Genomic DNA, 22,138 nt, shown 5'->3' with positions numbered 1-22,138 from the left:
CTTAATTGCATACATAGGGAGCTTGTACTGGTTGCTAAATATCGCAATGCGGTTCATTGACCACTAATATGCTACTTTCGATGGGGCATGCAGCTGCCCACCCCTACACATTGTGCATGGCTTACCACGCACCTGGGCCATACTCGTTCTCCGCCATCTCGTGGCCGTCCTTCTTCGTTGGAAACGACTAAATCCACACGTTGCCAAGACGCGACGTTTGGAAAGATGGAAAGGTGGATTGATAGTTTTTCAAAGATACTTTGATTGGCAGCTTTTGCGATGCCAAACCGCTTTGCCTGGCCCTCTCTTTTATCAAGATTAAATATGATGGACTGCTTATTACTGCAATGTTGCACTTGAACTTGGAGGCATTCCGTGGCTCAGCAACGCTTACAAGGCGCCGAAACCGATAGTTATACAGCAAAGGCCACGCAAAGACACGACCAGGGGCATCAGAACCCACTGTAGCCTTGTGAACTCAGGTCCGTTGGATAGCTCCACAAGTGCATCGAATCTGGTATGAATAGAGCCGAGAGGTCTGCATCAGAACCTGTTCCTAGATCAAACTGAGTGAAATCAAAATTTAAATCAAAGGCTGGTGGTTGTTGAATGCCCAACATATCGGGAGCGTTCGACTGTGCTGACACACCCCCATACCAATTCTGTTGTAAAGGTTGTTGTGCGACGTGCGATTGCGCTTGAAGTGCCGCCTGGGCCTGTTGTTGAGATCGGGTATGCGCGTGCGACTGCGTCTGAGATGAACCGGATTTGCTACTGCCCATAGCAACTTCAGATAGCAGGTGTAGAGGTGTCTGATTTGCCGCGGCTTGTCGAGAAGGAGGCTGAAGACCATCATGCGAAGGTCGACGAGATTCTTCGCTCGAGTCTGCCTGCTCTGATCTGGATGTGCCCTCCTTGATCTGCGCGAACCGCTCTTGTAAGCGCTTAGCCACAAAGTAGAACTTTCCGTGGGGCGACTGAGCATCTCGGGAGATGATCGCGTTGAACATAGTGACCAACCGCTCAAGATACATTTCAATCTGTAGGTCCTCCTTCTTGATAATGCTGCTCACTTCGCTTGAGCTGGTCACTGATACCCACATCTTCATAAGACAGACGATGGCATAAATAGCACGGACACCTTGCAAGCATCGATTAGTGGAACTGCAGTGAAGATGGCCAAGCCACTACTTACAGAAAATGACAGGTAATGTCAGGAGAATGTCAAGTTCAATACTAAGAATCGTATCCAGTATGCCGTGTGTCGCGGTAAGACACTCACCCAAAGCGCCAATGTGTGCTGGCCCTATGGGCACATCTTTTTTGACTGCAGTTGGCGAGAAGGTCTCGAGCGAGAAAGGTGGTTGCATTTCTGCAGCACTATGGTTTTGGTGTAGCGCAATTTCGTGGAGGAAGAGGTTTGTGACATGTTCCCCCAATCGGAGCGTAGCTTTACTTTTGTTAGTATGCAGCATATGAGAGCGCTGGCAAACCTACGATCCACTTGACCTAGCTTCGCATTTTCGTCCTTGAGCTGTTGTAGTTCGTTTTCAAAAATCTTGAGCGCATAGATGACCTTGGGTTCAGATATGACGATTTCAGCAGAAGGGTCATCCATACAGAACTGGACAGATATGTTCTCTCCAATGTGAGCCATCTTCACCTGCTGGCATAGGAGCTTATCTGAGGGGAACGCGTCTGGCGAGGTCTCAAGGATGTTGAGACTCTCCTCCATGTACTTCGTCCACCGGAGAAGTATTGGTCGTCGCAGCACCATGGTGATGCTCATGCAGAGATAGTAACATACGAGGAATGTACGGCGCGCATCAATAGTGCTCGAGTTGGGATGGTACCTCCGAAATGGGCCTATGGACAGCTTCATCACGTTCGGTGTCGCTTTCCGTCCGAGTCCGAGGTCCAGGGCCATGACCGCAGCGCAATTCACCATCATGTAGAAATTATGTTGCTCAAAATGCAGAGGGGGTCGATACCACAATACGGCGACTTGTAAGGCCTGTACGATCTCCAGAGATTTTTCTCCGTTGCGCCAGATGATATCTGCAAGCTGATCTTTCAGCAGCTTGGTCAGCTCGCGCTGTACATCCTGGGCAACAAGCTGCTCTGCACTGCCATGAGATGAACCTGCGATCAGCGACAAGAACAGCAGCGGCTTCTTCTCGCGGACATCTCGAGCGGTCGTGCCAGGCGCAAAGATGACAGCCGGGAAATGAGGACAGATTTCGTTGACGTATCGGAGGAAGACGCGCTCTGCGATCTCGGGGCTCACGAGTGAGTCGATCAGGGCGTTGATGTGTGAATGGTCAGCGTGCACTCGGGTCTTCCCGTTGCGCTTCATCTCAGGATGCTCGGCCAGATCGCGGTGGATGGCGTCCATGTGCTCTGGTATTGTCTGTCTCTGTCAGGCAAAGCGTAGTGCAGGGCGACGGGGCACCTACGGCATGGCTGTGTCCGGCGCTTACCTTTCTTCGCTTTGCCTCCGGGCCGCGCTGAATCGTCTGCGCCGGCCCGTAGCCGGGCGGTATGTGGGCAAAGGCGGACGGCGCGGGCGTGGGCGGCTCGTGGCTGAGGGCGCCCATGCGGAACGAGGCGTCGGGCATGGCTGGGACGGCAGTGTTGCCATCGTGCTGCGGCGCGCCGGGGTGCCGGGGCTCGGGGGCGCCAGACTTCTGCGCGTGCAGGGTCGCGGTCAAGGCATCGATCTTGCGCTCCAGCTCGGCGACGCGGCTGTCGGCTTTCTTCTGGCGCTTGCGTGTCGGCGGGGTGGTGATGCTGGCAGCGTCAGTCATGGGCGCGCGCCGCAGCGGGAGCAGTGGCCTACCACGGCCGCCCTGCCTTGGCGCATCGCTTGCACGACACCTCCGGGCGCTCCTGGTCGCAGCGCACCTTCAGCCCTCTGCACGAGTCACAGGCGCGGGGGCGCTTGAAGTCGGCGGCGTCTTTGGCAGAGCCCGGCGTCGCCTGCGCGCCGTCGGGGTCGCCGTCGTCGGGATCGTACTCGTCGTGGCTGCCCTCTGGCACTGGCGGCGACGTCTGCTGCAGCGCCGCGTCCAGGCTGTGGGTGCGCGCCGGCGGCGGCTGCGACGGCTGCGACGACTGCGACTGCTGCGACTGCTGCTGCGGTGCTGACGCAGGCAGATAGTACGGGTGGCCGACGTTGGGCGGCGGCTGTGGCGCGTATGGCTGCGGTTGCGCGTGCTCTTTGCCGTCGAACGGGGAAAACAAGGCCGGGTCGATCGGCGCAGACATGTCGTGGTGCTTCAGCACAGCGCGAAGAACCTCGGGTCGGGGTGTCGGTGAATGGGCGCTTGGCTGTGGGGGCTTGACGCTCGACGCCATGCTGCGCTGCGCTAAGCTCCACCGACCTAGCATTGCTGCACATGCTCGCAGACGGTCAGAAGCTTGGAACGCTCCACATGCGTGCCTCCCAAGTTTCAGAAAAAACGGTGGATAAGCAGAGCTCACTAACTTTCATATAGAACTTGTAGCTATCACAATACTAAAAGCTAAACTTTGTATAAGAACTACTTATATTGTAGACAAAAAAATATTCTGTAGAGTTTTTGTGCATTCTCCCCACGTTACTGTCGCGTAGTAGGATGTCCGGCTCATTCATAGTCCGCCATTTACTTTGCAACGTGAGAGCGTGCTACGTGATGCGTGACGCGTGACGCGAGAACGTTGAGGCACAATCACAATTAACACGCGAGCTAACATTCTCTACTGTCCAGCCACCGTCCGTCCTCGGTCGCTACTCGCTAATCGTAGTCCTCGTGCGGTGAGGTCAACAGCAGCCGCGGCCGGCCTCCTCACGTGACCCATTCAACCAGACAGCAGGCATGCGATCCTCGGTCCACATTGCACCCACTCCGTTGCAGCACTGCTGGCCCTAGCCTGAGCTTACAGGCGGTATGATAGCAACCTCGTCGCCTGCTTTTATCTCGGCATCCACATCGAGAGCATCACTATCGTCTAGATCAACATACTCGAGATTAACAGTCACAGCACAGCTGCTCAACACCTTCAGTCCGAAGCCAGGATATGCGGCATCGAGCTGTGCAAACAGGTTGCGCACCCGGAGGGGTGCGGGCAGATGCTCCGTGGTCTTGCCTGTATAGGTCGAGGCGGCCGCAAAGTACAAGATGGTAAAGTGCCCCGCTGGAGGGTTTGAGGCTACCATGACAGCAACAATGACTGGACCTTGTTAGCTTTTGTGTCCTAGGAACAGTGTGCAACAAGGGTGAGCAAATTTTCTGATCAGCCAAAAAAGGTGTTCCGCAGGCCGTCACCGAAGCGACAGTCGGATAATACATGCTATTGGAAAACATCACAAGACAGGGGGGTTGAGTGCGAAGAAAATGGTTGATGCTTACCATCAATTGTGTGTGTCTGAAGAGACGGTGCGGAGTTCTCGGAGGAGACAGGTGTGGCCGATCTATCTTAGCAGGCGCGCTAGTGCCCCGTCGCGACTTCCTTGAGCGCATCATCGTTGACATTTTTGTAGCCTTCATCATATTTCCAAAACATGCACCCACGTGCTTTGTGGGCCCCTGGTGATGTTTACCTGCGATGCCGGTGTAGAATCGCTTCACAGAGCCATCAAAATAGCCTTTTGCAGACTTCGCGCAATCCCAATACTGCCATAAGTTTTCGGCAGACTCGTCCTGGGCGCAGACTCCATACGTCGACACCTGTACGACCTTACCACACCTGTAATTCGCACAATATACTGACACAAACCAGCACCTACAATCCTTCGTTACCCCCGTGCCCATCGACCTCGCTGTCGATCCCGTCTTTATCGCCCGTCCGCCACAACTGCCCGTTCGCGACCACCTGCAGAAGTGGCAAGAACAGTATGGAGGACCTAGCGAGGAGACGCTCTCTGCCTTTCAGAAGCATCCAGCGAATGGTGACATAATGAATAGCTTCTCGAAAGTCTCGAGTGCATCCGCCGTAGAAGAACAGACGGAAGGGGACAGATGGTTTGCGGGTGAAGACGATGACGGGGAAGATCTGATCACTATCGGTCTCTTTTTGAAGCCCGGAGATGTGGTCGAACTCTCGTGAGTCCCTCACCATATTGAACGGGGGGGGAATAACCATTGACACATCGCAGGCAAGCTGGACGAGAGCCTGTTCTCGCCGTCTTCGTCCAGCAACTGGACAGCAACAGCCAGTTCTACACCATCAACGGGAGATGGGCCCACTCGAATCTTGCCCAGATATCCTTTGCAATCCCAGGCTGTGTAGATCCTGCGCTGCTACGACCACTCTTACCGTTTCTACCTACGGATCCTGATAAAGCGAATCCCAAGGGCGAAGTCCATGTGCCAGCCAAGGTAGCTGCTCCGGTGCAACAGCTCCTTAATAACCTGGCCGTAATGTCTGAAGCTGTTTACCGTAAGAATGCGCCTGTCTTGGACACCGCTTACGCTGTGCTTGCAGACAACAGCCGTGTTAGAATGATGACACTTGCGCAAATTGCGAAGACCTTGCTAGCTCAAGGCGACACCATGTGGAAGCCCTCTTCGTCAGATCTTTTAGCAGTGAGGAAAGCTTTGAACCACAACACTTTTCGCTTCCGTTCGGATCAGCGTAGTCATCGTTTGACCAACGTCTTTGCCATTCGTCCTAAAAGTGACGTACACGTCGTCGAGACCGTTCACCAATGGATACGTGAATATTTCGAGTCTCTAGCTAGGCCTGCAAGCAATCCAAAACCCGACACGACAAGTATGAAAGGAGTCAGAAACATTGTGCAATTCCTGGAAAAGGCTCGCAGGTTAATCGCGAAGAGCAGGGAGGATCGCGACCCTACTTCAGGTGGACTGGGACCCAGCAAAAGCCGAAACACACATGCATCAACTATGGCACTGCGAGCTACCACAGGCGAAACGTTCACGAGGACCGACCATGAAATTATTACATTTCTGCAAGCCTGGGTCCTCAATAACCAATTTCAGAATATGGGTGGGCTACATTCTGCCTGTGCTGATCTCGTAGCGGCCACCGGATGCTACAAACCTGGAGTCATCCAGCATCCAGCCGATCAAGATTCGCAATCGGACCTGATCCGTCGCGCAACAGGTCTTGTGTTCCTGCAAGAGATTGGCGTCGTCACGCCCTACGAGAATCGTTCAATATATGACGAGCAGCTCATGCTTCCAACAGTCCGGCGTTCACGAAACTTGGATGCGCTCAACGAGAGAGCAAGTTTGCTACGAATCACGCCTGACTTTAGGGACTCCATGGCTGACATGCGTCGAGATTGGGGGTCGACCAACGTCTATTGTATAGACGATGTCGGGGCTCAAGAAATCGACGACGGCATCTCAATTGAGAAGGTTACGAACGCACGTTCAGAGTTCTGGGTACATGTCCATGTGGCGAATCCGACTGCATTTTTTAACAAATCGCACACACTGTCCAGCCTCGCTGCACATATGACTCAGACTGTGTACACACCGGAGCGGACGTTTCCTATGCTACCACGGTGGGCTACCAACGAACACTTCAGTCTCCAGCGTAACCGTCCCGTCATCACGTTCAGCTCCAGGGTCGATCATGATGGGAATGTGCTCGAAACGAACATTTCGCATGGAATCATCCGCAACCCAGTCTCGATCACACCTTCGGAATTGGCGTCGAGCCTAGGCGAGAACGCTGAGGGGGAAAGACAGAGACTTGTTGTTGGCGGCACAGTAGAGATCAGTACCAAATCGCGAGTAAGTCCGGCGATCAACCCCGGTCAAGTCCAAGAATTGCGGAATCTCTACACCATCGCCAGGGCGCTTTCGAAGAAGCGTCAAAAACGTGGCGGAATATCCATGTTCAACAGCTCACCGAGCGTCCGTGTCTTTGAAAGCACACTGAAACCCGGTCTGACATGGACTGCGCCATCTCCGAATGCTTCACGTTCCATTAAAAGCGATCCAATCATCGAAATCACAAAGGCTGCACCAAAAGGATTCCTTCGTTTCGATATGGACGCTACCAACATAGTTGAGGAGATCATGATCTTAGGATGCTCGACAGCTGCGGCCTGGTGTGGGGATCGAGGCATACCAGTGATGTTCAGAGGGTCGGTCGCTCCACCTAATGTCAATCGAGCATCATCAGATGAATTGAAACACGATATCATGTCGAACTACCTGGAAAAACGTCGGAATCCGCCCCTTCATCTGACCACGCAATACATGGAGTCGTTGGGGAGAGCCATTGCTCACACGTCCCCATTGCCACACAGAGTCATTGGAGTCCCCGGTTATGTTCGAGTGACGAGTCCACTTCGACGCTTCAGTGACATGATAGCACACTGGCAGATCGAAGCCGCTATTCGCTACGAGTTCGAGACCGGCAGAAAATTCAACGGTGCCGGACCAAGCTCCCCGGCTGGTATTCTGCCATTCAATTTGCGTCAAATTCAGGAGTCAATCATAACACTTTCGCCTCGAGAAAAACTTATAGCCGCAACACAGAGGAATGCTGTCAACCATTGGGTTTCTCAGGCTTTCCTGCGCGCTTTGCACTACAACGAAGCTGACCTGCCTACTACATTCAGATGCTGGATCAGATTTGTCGATTTGAGTGCCAACCGACGTTCAGTCAGGCCTATGGCAGTAGGTCTTATGCCCGAATTTGGTCTGAGAGTGGCCATTCGCGACATTGACGATGCCCGACTGGGTGACGAGTGGGAGGTCGCTCTCGACAGTGTGGACTTGTTCAATGCTCGCATCTACGTCAAGCCGGTTCGACTAATGAAGAGGGAAGCAGACCACCTCGAACAGTGAACGTCATGACTAAAACGGTACGTCATTTGGCCAGCCAGAGCCTCACTTTGCGTTCTTTCTTCGGGTGCTTGGTAAATGCAGCTGAGAAGCTCAGCTTCTAGCGTCGCTCCAAGCGCCTGTCCAATTAGATTGCTTGCTTGCGTTGGTGGCGGTGAGGCGTTCGTGCGACAGAGGGCGACTGGCGGCCATATAGCTGTTCGGGTGGTCCTGGCACGTGAATGAAGACTATTCCAGTGCTCGATGCGGTAACGGCAAATGACGCGGAGGTCATTAGGCTGGACGGGCGGCACGGGGAAGGCGATATCTAAGCGCGACGGCAACGATAAGTTACAGCGGGCCGGCAAGGCACCTTGTCACTACCCCTGCAAGCCACCAGAAGCCAGCAGCGCACCAACAACAGCTGTTAATGTTGCAAGGCGCAACTGTCTTGCTGTCAGCGCCGCGTAGCCCGTTTCGTTTCCAAGGGCAAACAAATCATGGCACGGCAAAGGACCCGCTTCGCTCAGACATGTGTATCCACGCGCATGCCGCACGGCCGGGGCGTGTGGATCCAAGGGACTGGGCTCTGGTAATATGCGCCAGATCAAGTATCATGTACTCTTCCGACAATCGACTCACTTCTTGGCGATATCTTTGTACTACTGAGACATGATGAGGCTAGCCAATGCACGATTACTGCACCACGACTAATGCGGATCCATGCCTACAACGAGAGTTTGACACTCTTGACCGACACGCTCCCACTGCAGACAATCTCCACCTTTCATTTCTGCCGACTACACCAATTTGCAATTACTGATCACGGACTACAGATCAAGGATCAGCCACTCCCGGCTAAGCGACATGCATTTGTCCATCATAGGAGCTGAATCCCGACAGGCTCCTTCTGACTAACAACAGCAGTCTTATATCACAATCCGCACGGGCTGCATTGGGCCGATCATATCTTTTTGTATTCTATGTTCCACACGCTGGTTTATGTGACATTCCGGTCCGAATGACGACCATCTTATAATGTCTACATTCCCTCACGATCGCATCCGTAGTCCCGCTGGCCAACCTATGGATATCATTAGAAGGAAGCAACAATCTCAGCAACCACGCCAACTCCTATCTTGCACCAAATGTCGCGAACGAAAGGTCAAATGCGATCGTACCAAACCCTGTTCAGCCTGCTGCGCACGAGGAGCACCTAAAGAATGCCATTTTGTCGCAGAAGGGGGCGATTACGCGCCAATCCAACAGTCTTATGAGCTACGCAAACTCCGTGCGGAGAACCTACGACTGAAAGAAAGATTACGAGCAAGCAGAACTTCAATTGAGGACGATGAGTCCGATCAATCCTCAGGATCCCAGCCGGGTGATACATCTAGAGCATCTTCAATCAAAAAGCGCACAGCACGTCAGAAGCGATTTCAAGGCTCTGAGTGGTCTGACTCCATATATTTTGGCTCTCCTGGTCTCGCAAATATCATAACAGACGTGAGTGGCAAAGGCGGTGTTTTTGTTGTGATTATGTTAATCCTGGTATAGTTCGCGACTGTCAATTTACGACCTTGCAATGTACAGTCATTGGCGCACCACATGCCTCGAGGTCCAGATATCTTCGCACCAAAGTCATCCTCTGCTTACCCGTTTGCCACGTTATTCCCTGCCACCCCAGAGGAATGTATTCCTCAGCTCTTGGATATTTTGCCTTGTCGGAAGGAGCTTCTGGAATACTTAGCCGCTTTTGAAAAGCGGGTTTACATCTGCGCTTTCCCTCATTTCCCTTTTGAGCTGACTAAGAGCGAGATTGAGCGATTCCTCTCAAATCCGGAGAGAAACGCTAGGATGTGTCCCGACATGCTTGCGCTGATCTTTGCTGCGATCGCACTAGGCTCGCAACACTCTGTTTGGGACAAGTCCGGTGAGCAATGGAAGAATGAACTGATCGACACGGAAGCACAGAGAGGAAACGTCTACAGTCAGTGTGTCCTGGCACACGACCAAGTAACGCTTGCTAACTAGTGTGTAGTTGCAGCTTCAATGCAAGCCCTCCGGATCTCATCGTTCATGCACAAACCTTCACTGTTAGCCATAGAATCTCTTCTCATGATAGGACCGTTTCTTTCCAACTCTGGCCGCTTCCTGGACGCGTGGACGCTTTTTGGCACCACCATTCGACTGGCCCAAGCAATCGGTCTCCACCGCCATCCGAAGTATCTGGACCCGGCTCCACCCACTCAACGTGAATGTTCAATTCGACAGACTCTTTGGTGGTGGATGCTGCATATGGACGAGCAGTACTCTATGACTCTGGGCCGCCCTCTCGGTATAAGCGGCATGGGGGATTGCCCTCCCCCACATGAGTTGACGACTGATCCGCAGATGCTACGACTTGGCGAATTCATCAATCATTTCACTATCCTTGCCAGGCAAATTCTGAGCTGCGGTCAAATGAGTCACGCTAAGATCGACGAGTTTACCGATCTCTTGATTGGACTTCTGGACACCATGCCTGAAATGCTTCAATTTGAGGAGTCGTGGTTGGATCGATCGAAGACGCTTCCGGAATGGCCATTGGGTGCCATGGCTGCTGGTACGTGTATCTGTACTAACAATAGCCTTTTGGTCACCGCTCACCACCCGAAGTATACTACTGCAAGACGCACACCTACCTGATTCTTCTGAATCGTCAGCGCACGGACAAAATGGGACGCCCCCAAACAGCGGCTTCAAAGCTCTACTCGTCTTTTCGGCCTGTCAATAAGACAGTTACTTCGCATCCTTCTCCTACCATGTCAATACCAAATCAACCACGTGGTCGTCCGCTCGTGCTCCAGTCTTCATCGGGAATTCTCACGGCATTTCTGTTCTTTTACTCACGTGCTCCAGCATCGCTTGTCTCCTGGACCATCAGCCAACAAGCCTTCAACGGCTCCATGATACTCCTTCTAGATGCATTGGAGACTGGAAACTTGTCACACGTGAGAAAAGTTGAACAAGCATATGCTGTCTTCAGAGAGTTGCAAGACAATGGTGTCCACAGCCTTGCCGGATTGGCCGTGGAAAAGTTGAGCTGGGGTCTAGACCAGTTGCGGAAGGACATGGGCGGAGCTGGCGGAGTTCAGGTGTCGAATCACAAGGGATCAGCCAGTATAGCCCAAGATGGAGTGGTGAACACTGCGGAAGCTATCCGCGATACAGTAATGGGGAACACGGGAATGTTACTTCCGGAGGAAGCAGGCCTGCAGTCATACACACAAGAACACTTCGAGCCCTTCTCTTGGGCCTCGGCAGGAGCTGAGAGTGAGGCTACGACTCCGGATCGACCGAAGCAAGAGCAAGGACCGGATTTCGGCTGTAGCTTCGACTCTTCGGGCCACATGAAGCTGGAAAGCCCAAGTGCGATTACGCCAATTCCGAGAGAGCTACATGGTATTGCAGAGTCGCCCCAAAAATCGGCATCGAGACGATGTTGTGCATTGTCGCTACAGGAATCTCACCAGGGACAGCTTTGTGTAACAGGCCTGGCCTCGACTATGAGCCTTGCAGAGTCCGCACATCGACCAAATCGTGCTGACGGTATCGATGAGCATTTTCTTCCACATCGAAAACCGTTGCCTCACTTACAGCAGCCAAATCCACGACGGATCACACCTCCAAGAGCTTTCGTAAGCGCCCGGAGTCCGGATTTACGTACACATGGCAGTGGCAATATTCGACAGCCCGAGCAGTGGACGCAATTTGTCCCAACAGCCAAGCAGCGGATATCAGCAGCACAAATCAGACACAACTCGTGTCCATCGCTGTACCACCTTGCAACGACCCCGCCTCTCGTACGCACAACATACTCATCGCCCCTTGGAAATAAAGCGAAAAGTCCTGTAAGCAACGAGCATTACGGGGTGCACACACATTGGTCGGCGAATCCAACGGCCCCAACGTTATGCAACCCTAAACCAGGGTTGGCTATCTCGCCCATGTCCGACCAGGGCCATGCCCTTCCAACTTTTCATCACGGGAGCACTGGACAGCAGATGGCGTATCCATACTCGTTTCTCGGCCCCGAAGGCGGCGATAAAGATGGATGAAATCACAGCACTAAGTGTGAGCATATAGCGGCAGATCAATGGAAGCCATGGTAGGGCTGTGAGGCGCCCCAATAACATGTTCATGCCACTTCCCAGCATGCTATTTTGGTACCTTGGATGTTGCGTTTGTATACAAGCAATTCGCATGCGTTATCATCGTGTCAGACACCACTGGGACTGAAGGCAAAACAATAAACGTAGACAAAAGATTTTACCCTGGGAGCAAATCTAACGGTTCAACTCCCAACTGATTCAAACTGCGTACAGCGACATGCTAGATTACAAGCCAATGTCAGCATCGTGTCTTGTAGAACCTGCATGCTGAGCCTGACCGTTGTCGTCACTGCTGGTCAGCCACCAGCCAACAAAAGCAACCATGCCTCCGCCCCCTACACTCTCACACATGTGTGGGCCATTCAAAACGCAGCCGCGAGTCTCCTGTCGTCCTCGATTAAGTATCGTAGTACGTAACATAGGCTATCAGTGTTTGTCATAATCATCTAACCTGCATATTGCTTCTTGATGGCTGCCACATCCCTGTTGCGCAGCCTCGCGTACCGATCATTCTCGCGTAACTCGGTTTTTGGACCAAGCATTGATCATAGCCAATGGAGTCGCGAATGACACTTTTCATAAACGTATCGAAAGTTATTCGCGACTCGTACGGTCCGCACGTGAGCGCAAATGAATTCTCTCGCCCAATCGCTGTCCTTATAGCCAATGGGTTGCACTTAGTTCTGCGCCAATCGACCCGGCCCGATGGCGTGTTCTATCCTGGTCCCCGGGTACGGGGTGTCAAGTCCACGAGTCAGAACACGATCTGATCGTCGATCGTGTTACACGACGCCAACGCGGAACGCGAATTTCCTGCAACCCTGTCGTCTCTGCTACGGCACAAGCTGAGCTGCCACCTTGTTGTACCTACATCACGATAGATCGACAGCGATATCGTGACAATTTGACGCGGGCCCAAGAGTAGTCTCTGCAATGCCTCACTTTTCCACTGTAGATCTAACCTCGATACATATCGTTTGCTACGGAAGAACCATCCAAAATGGGCGCGTCCTCTGAATCTCATCCTACTGCAGCTTCAAAACGGGAGAAGCCCCATGTTGAGCTGTTGTCCGATTGGAGGAGATTGTTCTGGGTGAGGACTGTTCCATCACTTGATGTGACAACGAAGACTGCAAAATCACCTTGACAATTCCTTTTGCGTTCTGGAGCCTGGGGGTTTGATCGCTAGAACGTGGCGGCAACGGTTTCAAGGGCGCTATCGGCGACCTAACACGCGAGCCATGGGCGTCAAATGGAGAGAAGACTCATCGGCGCAGCGGCTGACTGCAGGATCGAGTACCAAACTTCCCACGCTTGCGTAACAGCCCGCACGCTGCTTGCTTCTTTCGCACCTACCGGGAATGGTGGCAGCCTCCGATCTCCAATCTGACAAACCACAAGCGGGAACTACGCCGCGGCAATTATACCGAGATCTCGTCTATCCTTCGGCCCTTCTGCGGGAAAACTCAATCGATCGCCTTGACAGCGGCTGCGGAAGAGATTCTCGAGGGCCCAATTGGCACACGAATGGTGCATCCCACAGGGTCGGGCCGTCAGACCGATGAAGATCTCAGTCGCTTTCAGGCACAAGCGTAGATGCAAACAACATACGATATCTGCGTCAGCAGCCAGCGCCAGCGCCTCCAGGCCGCTACCGATTGGAGTCGACAAGGTGTGCTGGAGTCGGAGAAGCCATTAAGAAAACGGCTTTGCAGGCTATAGGCCTCGAGTTGCAGCGCTAGGTTGTTGAGGTCGCCGACTTTCCGGGACAGCTCCGTACTGTCGCGCTCTGTCATTGAACAAGTGGGTGGCTTGGAGGAACGCGCAGATACGAGGCTCACTGACTGCTGTTTCTGGACTGCAAGGTGCTAGGTAATTAAGAACCTGGCACCGCGAGAAACGAACACGGGCAACATGTCGCACGGATGATTCTTCACTAACGCAGGGAGTCCAGTGCTGCACAGTCCATGCACCACTGTCGTCCATCACCTGTCATTCCGGCATCGGCCCGCATGCACTACCACCGCTCCATTCTCCCGAGCTATTGCAGTCTCTGCGCTTCTTGCTGGGAAAATCGAATGCACCTCTTCTCCTCCCCGGCCCTCTCTTCCGGCCATCAATTCTCGCCAAGCGCGACGGGCCTCGTGAGAAGTGTTGCATTTTCATGGTAATCGCGTCGGCCTGCAGCATGCGGCTGCGCGATTACTGTCTGTATTGCACCGTCATTCGGATCGCGCTGGTGCGCACAACGGGCCGGTCTGAAATACGTATCCAGCAAGGACGTGCTCCGTCGGCGCCTGCAAAGAAGCCTGATCAGGGCAAGCACCTATGAATTTGTGCTTCCATGCCTCATTAGAATATTCGCACCGCATAATTGCATCAGTAGACAACATTCACTAGCAAGGCTGAACGGAAACACAGCCAGTACGCAGCAATGAGAGTTTCTGCTCTGGCAAACCGGGATGCAAGGGGGAGGACGGCGTTGGTTGCTGGGCGTGAGTAGAGATTTTCCAGTTTACCATGCTATGTCTTGATGCACAACTCGACGTGACTTGCTGCGTCCCCTACCTGCCTTCCATTCCTTCTTCTTCTGTCCTGCAACGCCGGGGGTGAAACGCAAAGAAACAATATGATATGAGTGGAAACCGTGGGTATACCGTAACGCCATCTGCAACTAATCGCCAAATGAACCGTCTGTTGGCTGAGTGGGTGGTTCTATGTTCCTTCCTTGGACAGTGTCACTTGTCTGCGAAGACCCAAGCAATGATCTTTAGAGCAGTCGTGTCAAAGCACTACTCTTCGTGCAGCTGGTGTGTAGGGCATGCACCTCGGCCTTTCATCTTCCACCAGTCTTTGATACATTTCTAAATGTCGTTAGCTTTGAGATGTCCGATGTTCTTTGGTTCAAAGCGTACCTCGTGAAATTTACACCAGCACACCAGCCTGGCCATCTTGTCCCCTGCCTCAAACTCTTCAAAACAAATGACACATTCAGCATCGTTCCCGTCTTCATCCACACAATCCTTTTCGGTTGCAGTGTATGGAAACATGCCTCGGGCAGCATGGCTGTGCCTATGCGAGCTCGCACCTTCACCGTTTCCTACACTGCTCATACCACGAGTGCGTGTAACCGGAAGGCTGGCAGAGGCTTGCACTTGCGGACGTGGTAGTGAGCTGGGGGCTGGGGAAGACGAGTGTAGCGCAATGCACTCCTCGACATGTTGAGCTCGTGCAGAATCATCGCCGTCCGGAGCCTTGGCTGGTAGCTCTCCACCACAGATGGGGCACTCGTCTTCTTCCGCAATCTGCCGGCGGGGTCGAGGATTCAGCTGCTGGATTTGTGGAGGCTGCGTGGGCGGTATGAAGAGCTGGCGCGGAAACATGTTGGCTCCTCTCGCAGGATTGAAGTCTGGTTCTGCACGTTGCTGGTATGGGTGTGGTGTGTAGGAGGGGCCGGTGGGTATGTGCGAAGGCGAGCTCTGATCATGCTGGCGGTTGTGCGAGGAGTATACGTGGCTGAGGGTTGGCAGCGGGGATGGCCAACGGTCCTCCGAACGGGAGGGGTCGTGGTAGCTCACCCGGCGACTGGCAAAGGGATCGCGCGAAGAGTGCGTTTGCCCTTGGCCAGCAGGCTGTGGCACAGCATGCACGCTGGAGGCCGACCGGTGTGCACGCTGGTAGGGGGCCACTGCGGCCGGGGTGTAGTCGGGGCGGGCGTGCGACGGATGCGGCGGGTGCGGCGGGTGCGGCGGGTGCTGCGGGTGCTGCGGGTGCTGCGGGTGCTGCGGACGCAGGCGAGGGTGCGGGTACGGGCGAGCAGTCGAGGAGGGGTACTGTGGCGGGAGGCTGTAGTTGGGGTCCGGGACACAGGGATTGCAGACGCGGACTTCCTCGCCGCCGCCCAGGGCGGGGTTGCGGAAGGGGCCGAAGCTGGCCATGTCGTTGGGGTGGTCGTCGGCGGTCAGGTCGATGATGGCGTGGGCGGGGTCGGAGGGCGGGTGGACGATGAACTGGCGCGGGATGGTGATGCGGTGCGGCGAGCACTGGGAGCACACGACGCGGCCACACTTGCGGCAGTGGTGCTTGCGGAACAGGAAGGTGAACTGGCGCGTGCACACCGGGCAGTGGGCGACGGCGGCGTCGGGCTGCCACGGCGGCAGGACCAGGTCGCTCTCGCGGCGCAACGGCGGCGGCGGCAGCGGGCGGTCGCGCGGGGCGGGGGCGGGCGCCAGGGCCGGGCCGGGCACGAGGGGTGCGAGGGCGTCGGCACTGGAGCCGGCGTGCGAGCTGCTGCGGCCGCGCAGGGTCGACGGGCGGCGCATGGGCGGCTCGGCCGTGGTCAGGCGCCTCTTGCGGTCGGCGCTGCTGGCGGCGGACGCGGCGGACGCGGGGCCAGCGGGCAGCGGCGGGCGCGAGGGCAGCGCTGCGGGCTCCGGCGACGACGACGACGATGCTGGCGGCGGGGGCGGGCGCATGCGAGGGGCGTCGACGCCGCCGTCGCGCAGGAAGTCGACCCAGGTCTCGCGGCCGTAGCCATGGGGCGGCTGGGCCAGGAAGGGCGAGCCCACGGCGCCGTGCAGGCGGCGGTGCTGCTCGGGGGCGTCGCGGCGGTCGCGGGCTGCATCGTCGCGGGCGGGGTCGTCGCGGTCGCGGCGGTCGTTGCGGTCGCTGCGGGAGTCGTGCGGGCGGTCCATGGTGCAGCGCGGGCGGCGAGGCGCGCGAGGGCTGGCGTGAGGCGTGCGGGAGCTCAGGCGGCGCGGTGAGAGAGCATCGGACGCTCACGGCGACACGCCGCCACACCTGCTCTGCCCCGGCTAGTTATGCCGCCTGCTCAGGCTCCGCGACCTCCTGCCTGTGCCGCTGAGTCGGGGCCCCAGCAGCCTGCCAGCCGGCCGCTGAGCGCGCAGGGCGTTGGGTTGCGGCGGGCCACGGACGTCGGCGGGGCCAGTGTTTGGCCGGCGGTCGCGGCGATAAGCTCGTGTGCGCGTTGCGGGCGAGCTGCAACACCGCGCGCGATGTGTGCGCCGGCGAGAACAAAGGCTGGCGGTCCCGCGTCGCTGTCAGGGCCCTGGAGAGGCCGGCGAGAGCGTGGTGCGTGGTGCGTGGTGCGTGGTGCGTGGTGCGTGGTGCGTGGCCGTCATCAACCACACGTCCGCGCCTGCAGCAACCAGCAACCAGCAACCAGCAACGCAGCAGTGCACGCTAGCCCGGCTCCTGCACCCGCACGTATCACGCCACCCCCACAGCCATGCAATGCATTCACAGTGCTCGTATTCCTGGTCTATGTGTCGCGGCTCATGCCGTCTTCGCCCAATCTACAACATACAAGCAAGAACGCTGCTGATCCCAAATGTCCCAAGATCCCCTCGGTGCCTATGCAGTGCCCCTCGTGCGCCTTGCTGTGCATCCCCACCCTGACCCCCGCCACGCCTCAACGCCAAAGACCGAGCCCTTCTGCGCTTCGACTCTGAATGTACAGCCGTCATGATTATAAAATGCTACTGTCGCAAGAGAACACACTTTTCGCAAAAGAAATCCATCTACTACGCAATCCCGCATCACCCACCCGTCACCTCACCGCCCATGCACAACTCACCGCCCCAGCATCACAGTTGCCTGGACTTCCGGCTGCGTCCGCTCATCTGTGTGCTGCCGCTCCGACTGCGGTCTACAATCTCCGCCCTTGCTTCTACGTCTGCCCCGTCGTAGCCATCGTTGTGGAAGCTGTCCTGCGTCCTATGCCCTTGCACAAAGCCCGTGCTGACTCTTCCGTGGCCACCTATTGTCGGCGGTGGCGCCAGTGCTTGCCGGTACGCGCTCGACGCTGCAGAGTGGCCAGGCGATCGCTCGGGCGACGGATCTGTGGACCCAAACGGCAGCCGGATGGGTAACGTGCCACCCGCAGGTTGCAAATGAACATTGCTCTGCGGCATTGGCGGCGAGTCCATGATGCGTGACATTCGTCCGTTGTTCTCAACTATCGCCGCGTCTGTCGATGGCGTCCGCCTGGAGCTCCTTCTTGGTATCGTCGGTGCTCGGGCGCCCCGTGTTGATCTTCGCGAGACCCGCGATCCGACCCGGCTGGGAAGTTCGATGCCGCCCCCCATTTCTATAGGCCCGAGCATAGGCGGAATTTCCGAAACCCGGTTAGTCGAGTCATATGGAAAGGCATCGGCGTCATCCGAGTCGGACCCGCTGGAGCTGGATTCACTGTCGCTCGACCGTCGTCTTCTCTCCCCACCGGCAAGTACGTTAGCTGGTGCGACCCCTCGAATTGGACTCCTTTGACTCTTCTTCGACTCGGGCGACTCGGGGTCATCTCGATACGGCTCCTGCGTCGACGGTGGTGCCTGCTCTTGCTCCTCTTGTTCTTCAACAGCCATCATTTGTGGAGGCATCCTTGTGCTCCTGACAACTTCGAACCCCTTGCTCTTCTCTTTCTTCCGGCCACCACCCATCAGGTTTAGACTCTTGAACCAGCCTGTAGCAGACGATACTGGACTCATGGGATCAGCAGGGCCTGTCTTCAACTTTCGGCTTGGTTGCGATGAAAGCGCGGGTCCACGAAGGCCGTAGTAGAAATCAGACTCTCGTACTGAGTAGTCCGTGTTATTGCGACGCTCGAGATTTGGATCAGAATCGTTCTCCCTGTTCATGCGCAGATACGCTGGCGAAGCGCGAGACGGACCCTCGCCTGCATCGTGAGCAGCCTCGATATCCACTCGATCCGAGTATGGCGCATCGACAATATCTGCACTTCCTACCGGTGGTTGTCCTCGACCTCGTGCACCAGGTCCCACAGAGTCCATGGTGTTTGTGCGCACCCGGGGAGGCCTGTAATAAGGATCGGCTGTCTCCAGCTGTCCCCCCATTGTTGGTCTCCGAGAGCTCTGGCCAGAACCACCGCCCAGGAAGTTAAAAGGCATTGGGTTGACTCCAGGCGTTCCCGGACTTGTGCCTTCATTGAAGTCATAGCCTCCGCTCCGACGTTGCTCATCTCTGTCATATGGCTGATTGAGTAGTACAGCAGAGCTGGCCGACATGCTGCGCGACCGACTCTCCATAAGCTGTATGTTTTTGTTCTCGTCGTTGACAAGCATCGCCGCATTGGAGTTGAGGCTGCTACGTTGTTGTCGATGGTTTACGCGTTTCGATAGCTGACGTTTCCCAAATACTTTGGTGAGTCCACCTCTAGTGTCTGCACCTGCGCCCGACAGCCTTGCAATGACCTCCACAATGGTCTGTAAGGCGTTGAGGAAGAAACCAAAGACCAGGACCACAGCGTGTAGAAGCAGAATCGCATACCCGATCCAGCCTTTCGAGGACTCTGCAACACCAAGAGAGGGCACAAAGGCAACCGAGAGGAGGATACACGCAAGTCGGATGACGGAGAAGAAGGTGTGATAAGCATTCATGGACGTGTTCGATTGGAAGGGCCGGAAAGCATGTAGTGTTAGTATTAAGATTACCTCGCAGATGGCGAGCATGATAATCTGGGCTATGCCAGAGGGCTGGATCGCCCCTATGGCAATGCCTCGTAGGATGGTTAGCAATACAGGGATGAAAGCAAATGGGGCAGCGTCGTCAGAGTAGGTATTGTAAAGTGGCCCATAGGTCAATACAGTTGGTAAGTCGTCGAAGAGATGAGCGCGAGGACGCGTGGTGAAGATGAGCCAGAATATCCAGGACGCTATTCCCATGACGCCGATAAGAAGAACGACGGATGCACCAACCACGGATCCAGGAGATCGTGGTGCTACGACCAATTGGAACAGTGACAATGCCACAATTGGCAGCATGAAGAAATTGAAGACGAGGCGAACGATGTGACCAGCGGTGAAGGACCAGTTTTTCCCTGTAAGGTCCCCATCCTGGGTGTTGGTAAGCATACGCATGAGCCAGCGCCCGATGAAGCCGAGCTGCGTCAAGACAATGACGATGGCGATGACTGCCAAGAGAAAGATAGCCATGCAGGCCCACATGTCCCGCTCCATGGTCAGGCCTACGTACTGTCCAAGTCGAGTCAGTCCATAGGTCCCGTTGACAATATAGATGCCATCGTCAAGGCTTTGCGAGCCGTTTCCCTTGCTTACAAAGCTCTGGTTGAACAAGAGAACCGACCAACTAGCCTGGCTGATGGCCGGCTGGTAGAAGCCGGGATAGTTCAAGCTTAGGCTGCCAGCCAGGACAATGAACTGGATGTACTGCAGGCAGTCCCCAAAGCCTGGGGTGACAAGGCGCAAGAGATCCTCGTCACGCCCGTAGTTGCTCGTCCAACGGAAGATGTTCGAGGTCCCCCAGGGACTGCAGGTGGCTGCAAATACGGTTGCGATGCCCACGAGGATGAGCACAGCAGCCGGGAAGTAGCAGGCTGCGTCGGAAAGCCTCTTCCCCAAGTCCGGCGTGATGTTTGCAGACACGCAGCCCAGGGTGTTGGCGCGTTCGTTGCCAGACACAATGCGCAGCTCAGATGCCCAGGTGGAGAAGGCATAGGTGCTGTGGAAGTCGTGGCTCACGGTGAAGCCGGGCAGAGTGTCCGGGTCGCTCGCATTCGCGTCGAAGGCTGGGCCCATGGGACAGCCCGGGGTCGTGTTGTTCAGGGTGTGGGCGCAGAACTGCACGCCCTTGGGAGTCCATGACGAGTAGGTCAGGGTGCGGAAGTCGGAGAACAAGGTGGTGTAGTGGTTCGACGTTTTGTCGACGTCTTCGATCTTGCCAAACAGGGTCCTGTTCGGATTGGCCCAGCCCGGGTCGTCGGAGGGAGGCAGCGTGCCCCTGTCCGACTGGCCCGACACATTGCCGTACACGGTCACGTTGAGGTTGTGCGACGGGGCGTGGGTGTCGAAGGCGGCCCACACGTACATGGGCGTGAACTGCAGGAAGGGCACGTTGTTGTCGAGGAACAGCTTGTCCAGGCAGTTCTCGAAGTTGATGAAGACGGCGTCGGCGCGCGGCAGACAGGCGGCGAGGACGAGGCAGGCGAGGACGGTGGGCAGGATGCGCAGGATGCGCAGCAGCGACGGCGCCCCGCGGGCCCTGCGTGGCCGCCGCGGGCGGGGCGGGGGGTGTGTGTGCTCGTGCGATGGCATCTCGGGGTGCCTGCCGCCGGGGGCCATGGGCGCGGCTCCGAGCTGGGTGGTGACGGCCATCAGCGGCAGGTCGCCTTCATGTTCAGCGCCCGCGCAGGCTCGGGTCGATGCTGCGTCGTGCAGCGCGCCGCGCAATTGGCAGGCCTCGCGCGTCGTGGTGGGCGGCTCGGGAGGTGGTCGCGGGCGTGGAGCGTCGATCGGGGGGGTCGGTGCTGGGGGTTGCGGGCAGCGTGCAGAAGCGCGCTGCGTGACTGCGTGGTGAGGCGGTCGCAGGTACGACGGGGATGGCCTGCGCTGCGTAAAACACGGGGCGGCACAGAGGACGAGCTGCTGCTGGAGGCGCAACGGGCAGGCGGCGGGCGCTCAAGCAGCGACAGCCCTACAGCGAGCGAGCGGAGTGCAGAGCAAAAGTCGCGCGCCGTCTCCTGAGGCGCTGCGGGGATTCGGGGGACGGTCACGACACTGCCGACAGCTGGCCTCGTATACGAAGCAGACGTGCGCCAGTGCGCCAATGCACCACAGCCGTTGCGCCTGAAAGCCCAGCACGCTGATGGGTGGCCGCAAAGGAGGCGGCGCAGAGAATCACCGCGCTATGCAGTGTGCTGCGCCTGACGGCCGCCGAGCGACCCCTCAACAAGCACACGGCAGCGCGGGCGACTCCACGCTGCGCTGCGTCGGCATCATCGCGCTAGCCAGCACTGTCGACAAGGAAATCTTCACTGTACTATGTAAGTACTTACACAGTACACTTCGCCAGCCGTTGGCACCGGGCCTGCCCAATGGACCCTGATTGGATCGTCGCTGCTATGATCTATTTCGGGCGCCTGCCCGCCAGGACGCCACCCGCCAGCGCCTGCCACTCCATGAGAAACTCCGCTAGGTATTGTGTGCCGCGCAGTGTGCAGGAGACGTACAGATCCGTACGAGCAGCTTCATAACCTCGACAGCACAGTCGCACTGCTCTGGCAGCTCGCACCGCGTCCGCCAACGTGATCGCGCCGAGTGCAGCGTGGGCCATGGACCGTGTCGCCGGTGCTGCACAGCCACACAGCAGATCCGCACCCACTTTTCACCCGCAAGCCTGTTTCATCTCACAGGGCAACGCGAC

The 22,138-nt window shown here is 56.3% G+C and overlaps 6 protein-coding genes across 6 annotated transcripts; 2 read left to right on the top strand and 4 right to left on the bottom strand.

Moving 5' to 3' along the window:
- Nucleotides 1-358: 358 nt before the first annotated feature.
- Nucleotides 359-3,331, bottom strand: C7974DRAFT_129000 (uncharacterized protein). The gene is made up of 5 exons (XM_046135328.1): nt 2,840-3,331; nt 2,457-2,790; nt 1,498-2,410; nt 1,196-1,450; nt 359-1,141 (listed from the first exon to the last, which is right to left on the bottom strand). The coding sequence occupies exons 1-5, from the start codon at nt 3,265-3,267 to the stop codon at nt 453-455; spliced, it is 2,619 nt and encodes an 872-aa protein (XP_046000344.1). The 5' UTR covers nt 3,268-3,331; the 3' UTR covers nt 359-452.
- A 115-nt stretch (nt 3,332-3,446) lies between these two features.
- Nucleotides 3,447-4,410, bottom strand: C7974DRAFT_388246 (Molybdopterin synthase sulfur carrier subunit). Its single transcript, XM_046141267.1, has one exon. It carries the CDS (start codon nt 4,196-4,198, stop codon nt 3,908-3,910), a length of 291 nt encoding a protein of 96 aa, XP_046000343.1. The 5' UTR covers nt 4,199-4,410; the 3' UTR covers nt 3,447-3,907.
- A 133-nt stretch (nt 4,411-4,543) lies between these two features.
- Nucleotides 4,544-7,811, top strand: C7974DRAFT_431916 (uncharacterized protein; the record flags this gene model as incomplete). Its single annotated transcript, XM_046144811.1, has 3 exons — nt 4,544-4,711; nt 4,762-5,084; nt 5,138-7,811. 3 exons carry the CDS (start codon nt 4,544-4,546, stop codon nt 7,809-7,811), a joined length of 3,165 nt encoding a protein of 1,054 aa, XP_046000342.1.
- Nucleotides 7,812-8,644: 833 nt separating this feature from the next.
- Nucleotides 8,645-12,169, top strand: C7974DRAFT_128969 (uncharacterized protein). The gene is made up of 4 exons (XM_046135327.1): nt 8,645-9,293; nt 9,345-9,777; nt 9,829-10,392; nt 10,446-12,169. Exons 1-4 carry the CDS (start codon nt 8,826-8,828, stop codon nt 11,885-11,887), a joined length of 2,907 nt encoding a protein of 968 aa, XP_046000341.1. The 5' UTR covers nt 8,645-8,825; the 3' UTR covers nt 11,888-12,169.
- A 2,189-nt stretch (nt 12,170-14,358) lies between these two features.
- C7974DRAFT_461546 (FYVE zinc finger-domain-containing protein) lies at nt 14,359-16,635 on the bottom strand (the record flags this gene model as incomplete). Its single annotated transcript, XM_046146171.1, has 2 exons — nt 14,359-14,805; nt 14,857-16,635. 2 exons carry the CDS (start codon nt 16,633-16,635, stop codon nt 14,734-14,736), a joined length of 1,851 nt encoding a protein of 616 aa, XP_046000340.1. The 3' UTR covers nt 14,359-14,733.
- A 568-nt stretch (nt 16,636-17,203) lies between these two features.
- C7974DRAFT_388240 (uncharacterized protein) lies at nt 17,204-20,982 on the bottom strand. Its single transcript, XM_046141266.1, has one exon. It carries the CDS (start codon nt 20,803-20,805, stop codon nt 17,548-17,550), a length of 3,258 nt encoding a protein of 1,085 aa, XP_046000339.1. The 5' UTR covers nt 20,806-20,982; the 3' UTR covers nt 17,204-17,547.
- Between the last annotated feature and the right edge of the window lie 1,156 nt (nt 20,983-22,138).

The sequence above is a fragment of the Boeremia exigua genome (genome assembly GCF_020726555.1).
Source record: "Boeremia exigua strain MPI-SDFR-AT-0100 chromosome Unknown C7974scaffold_3, whole genome shotgun sequence".
Taxonomy (NCBI): domain Eukaryota; kingdom Fungi; phylum Ascomycota; class Dothideomycetes; order Pleosporales; family Didymellaceae; genus Boeremia; species Boeremia exigua.
This window is presented reverse-complemented; position numbering and strand designations above follow the sequence as displayed.

Coding starts and splice junctions, on each gene's coding strand:
- C7974DRAFT_388240 (XM_046141266.1), bottom strand. CDS start 20,805: ATGTACGTGTGGGCCGCCTTCGACACCCACGCCCCGTCGCACAACCTC.
- C7974DRAFT_128969 (XM_046135327.1), top strand. CDS start 8,826: ATGTCTACATTCCCTCACGATCGCATCCGTAGTCCCGCTGGCCAACCT. Junction 9,294..9,344: donor TCGCAAATATCATAACAGAC/GTGAGTGGCAAA, acceptor ATCCTGGTATAG/TTCGCGACTGTCAATTTACG. Junction 9,778..9,828: donor ACAGAGAGGAAACGTCTACA/GTCAGTGTGTCC, acceptor ACTAGTGTGTAG/TTGCAGCTTCAATGCAAGCC.
- C7974DRAFT_388246 (XM_046141267.1), bottom strand. CDS start 4,198: ATGGTAGCCTCAAACCCTCCAGCGGGGCACTTTACCATCTTGTACTTT.
- C7974DRAFT_129000 (XM_046135328.1), bottom strand. CDS start 3,267: ATGTCTGCGCCGATCGACCCGGCCTTGTTTTCCCCGTTCGACGGCAAA. Junction 2,411..2,456: donor GCGCCGGACACAGCCATGCC/GTAGGTGCCCCG, acceptor TGACAGAGACAG/ACAATACCAGAGCACATGGA. Junction 1,142..1,195: donor GACATTACCTGTCATTTTCT/GTAAGTAGTGGC, acceptor GATGCTTGCAAG/GTGTCCGTGCTATTTATGCC.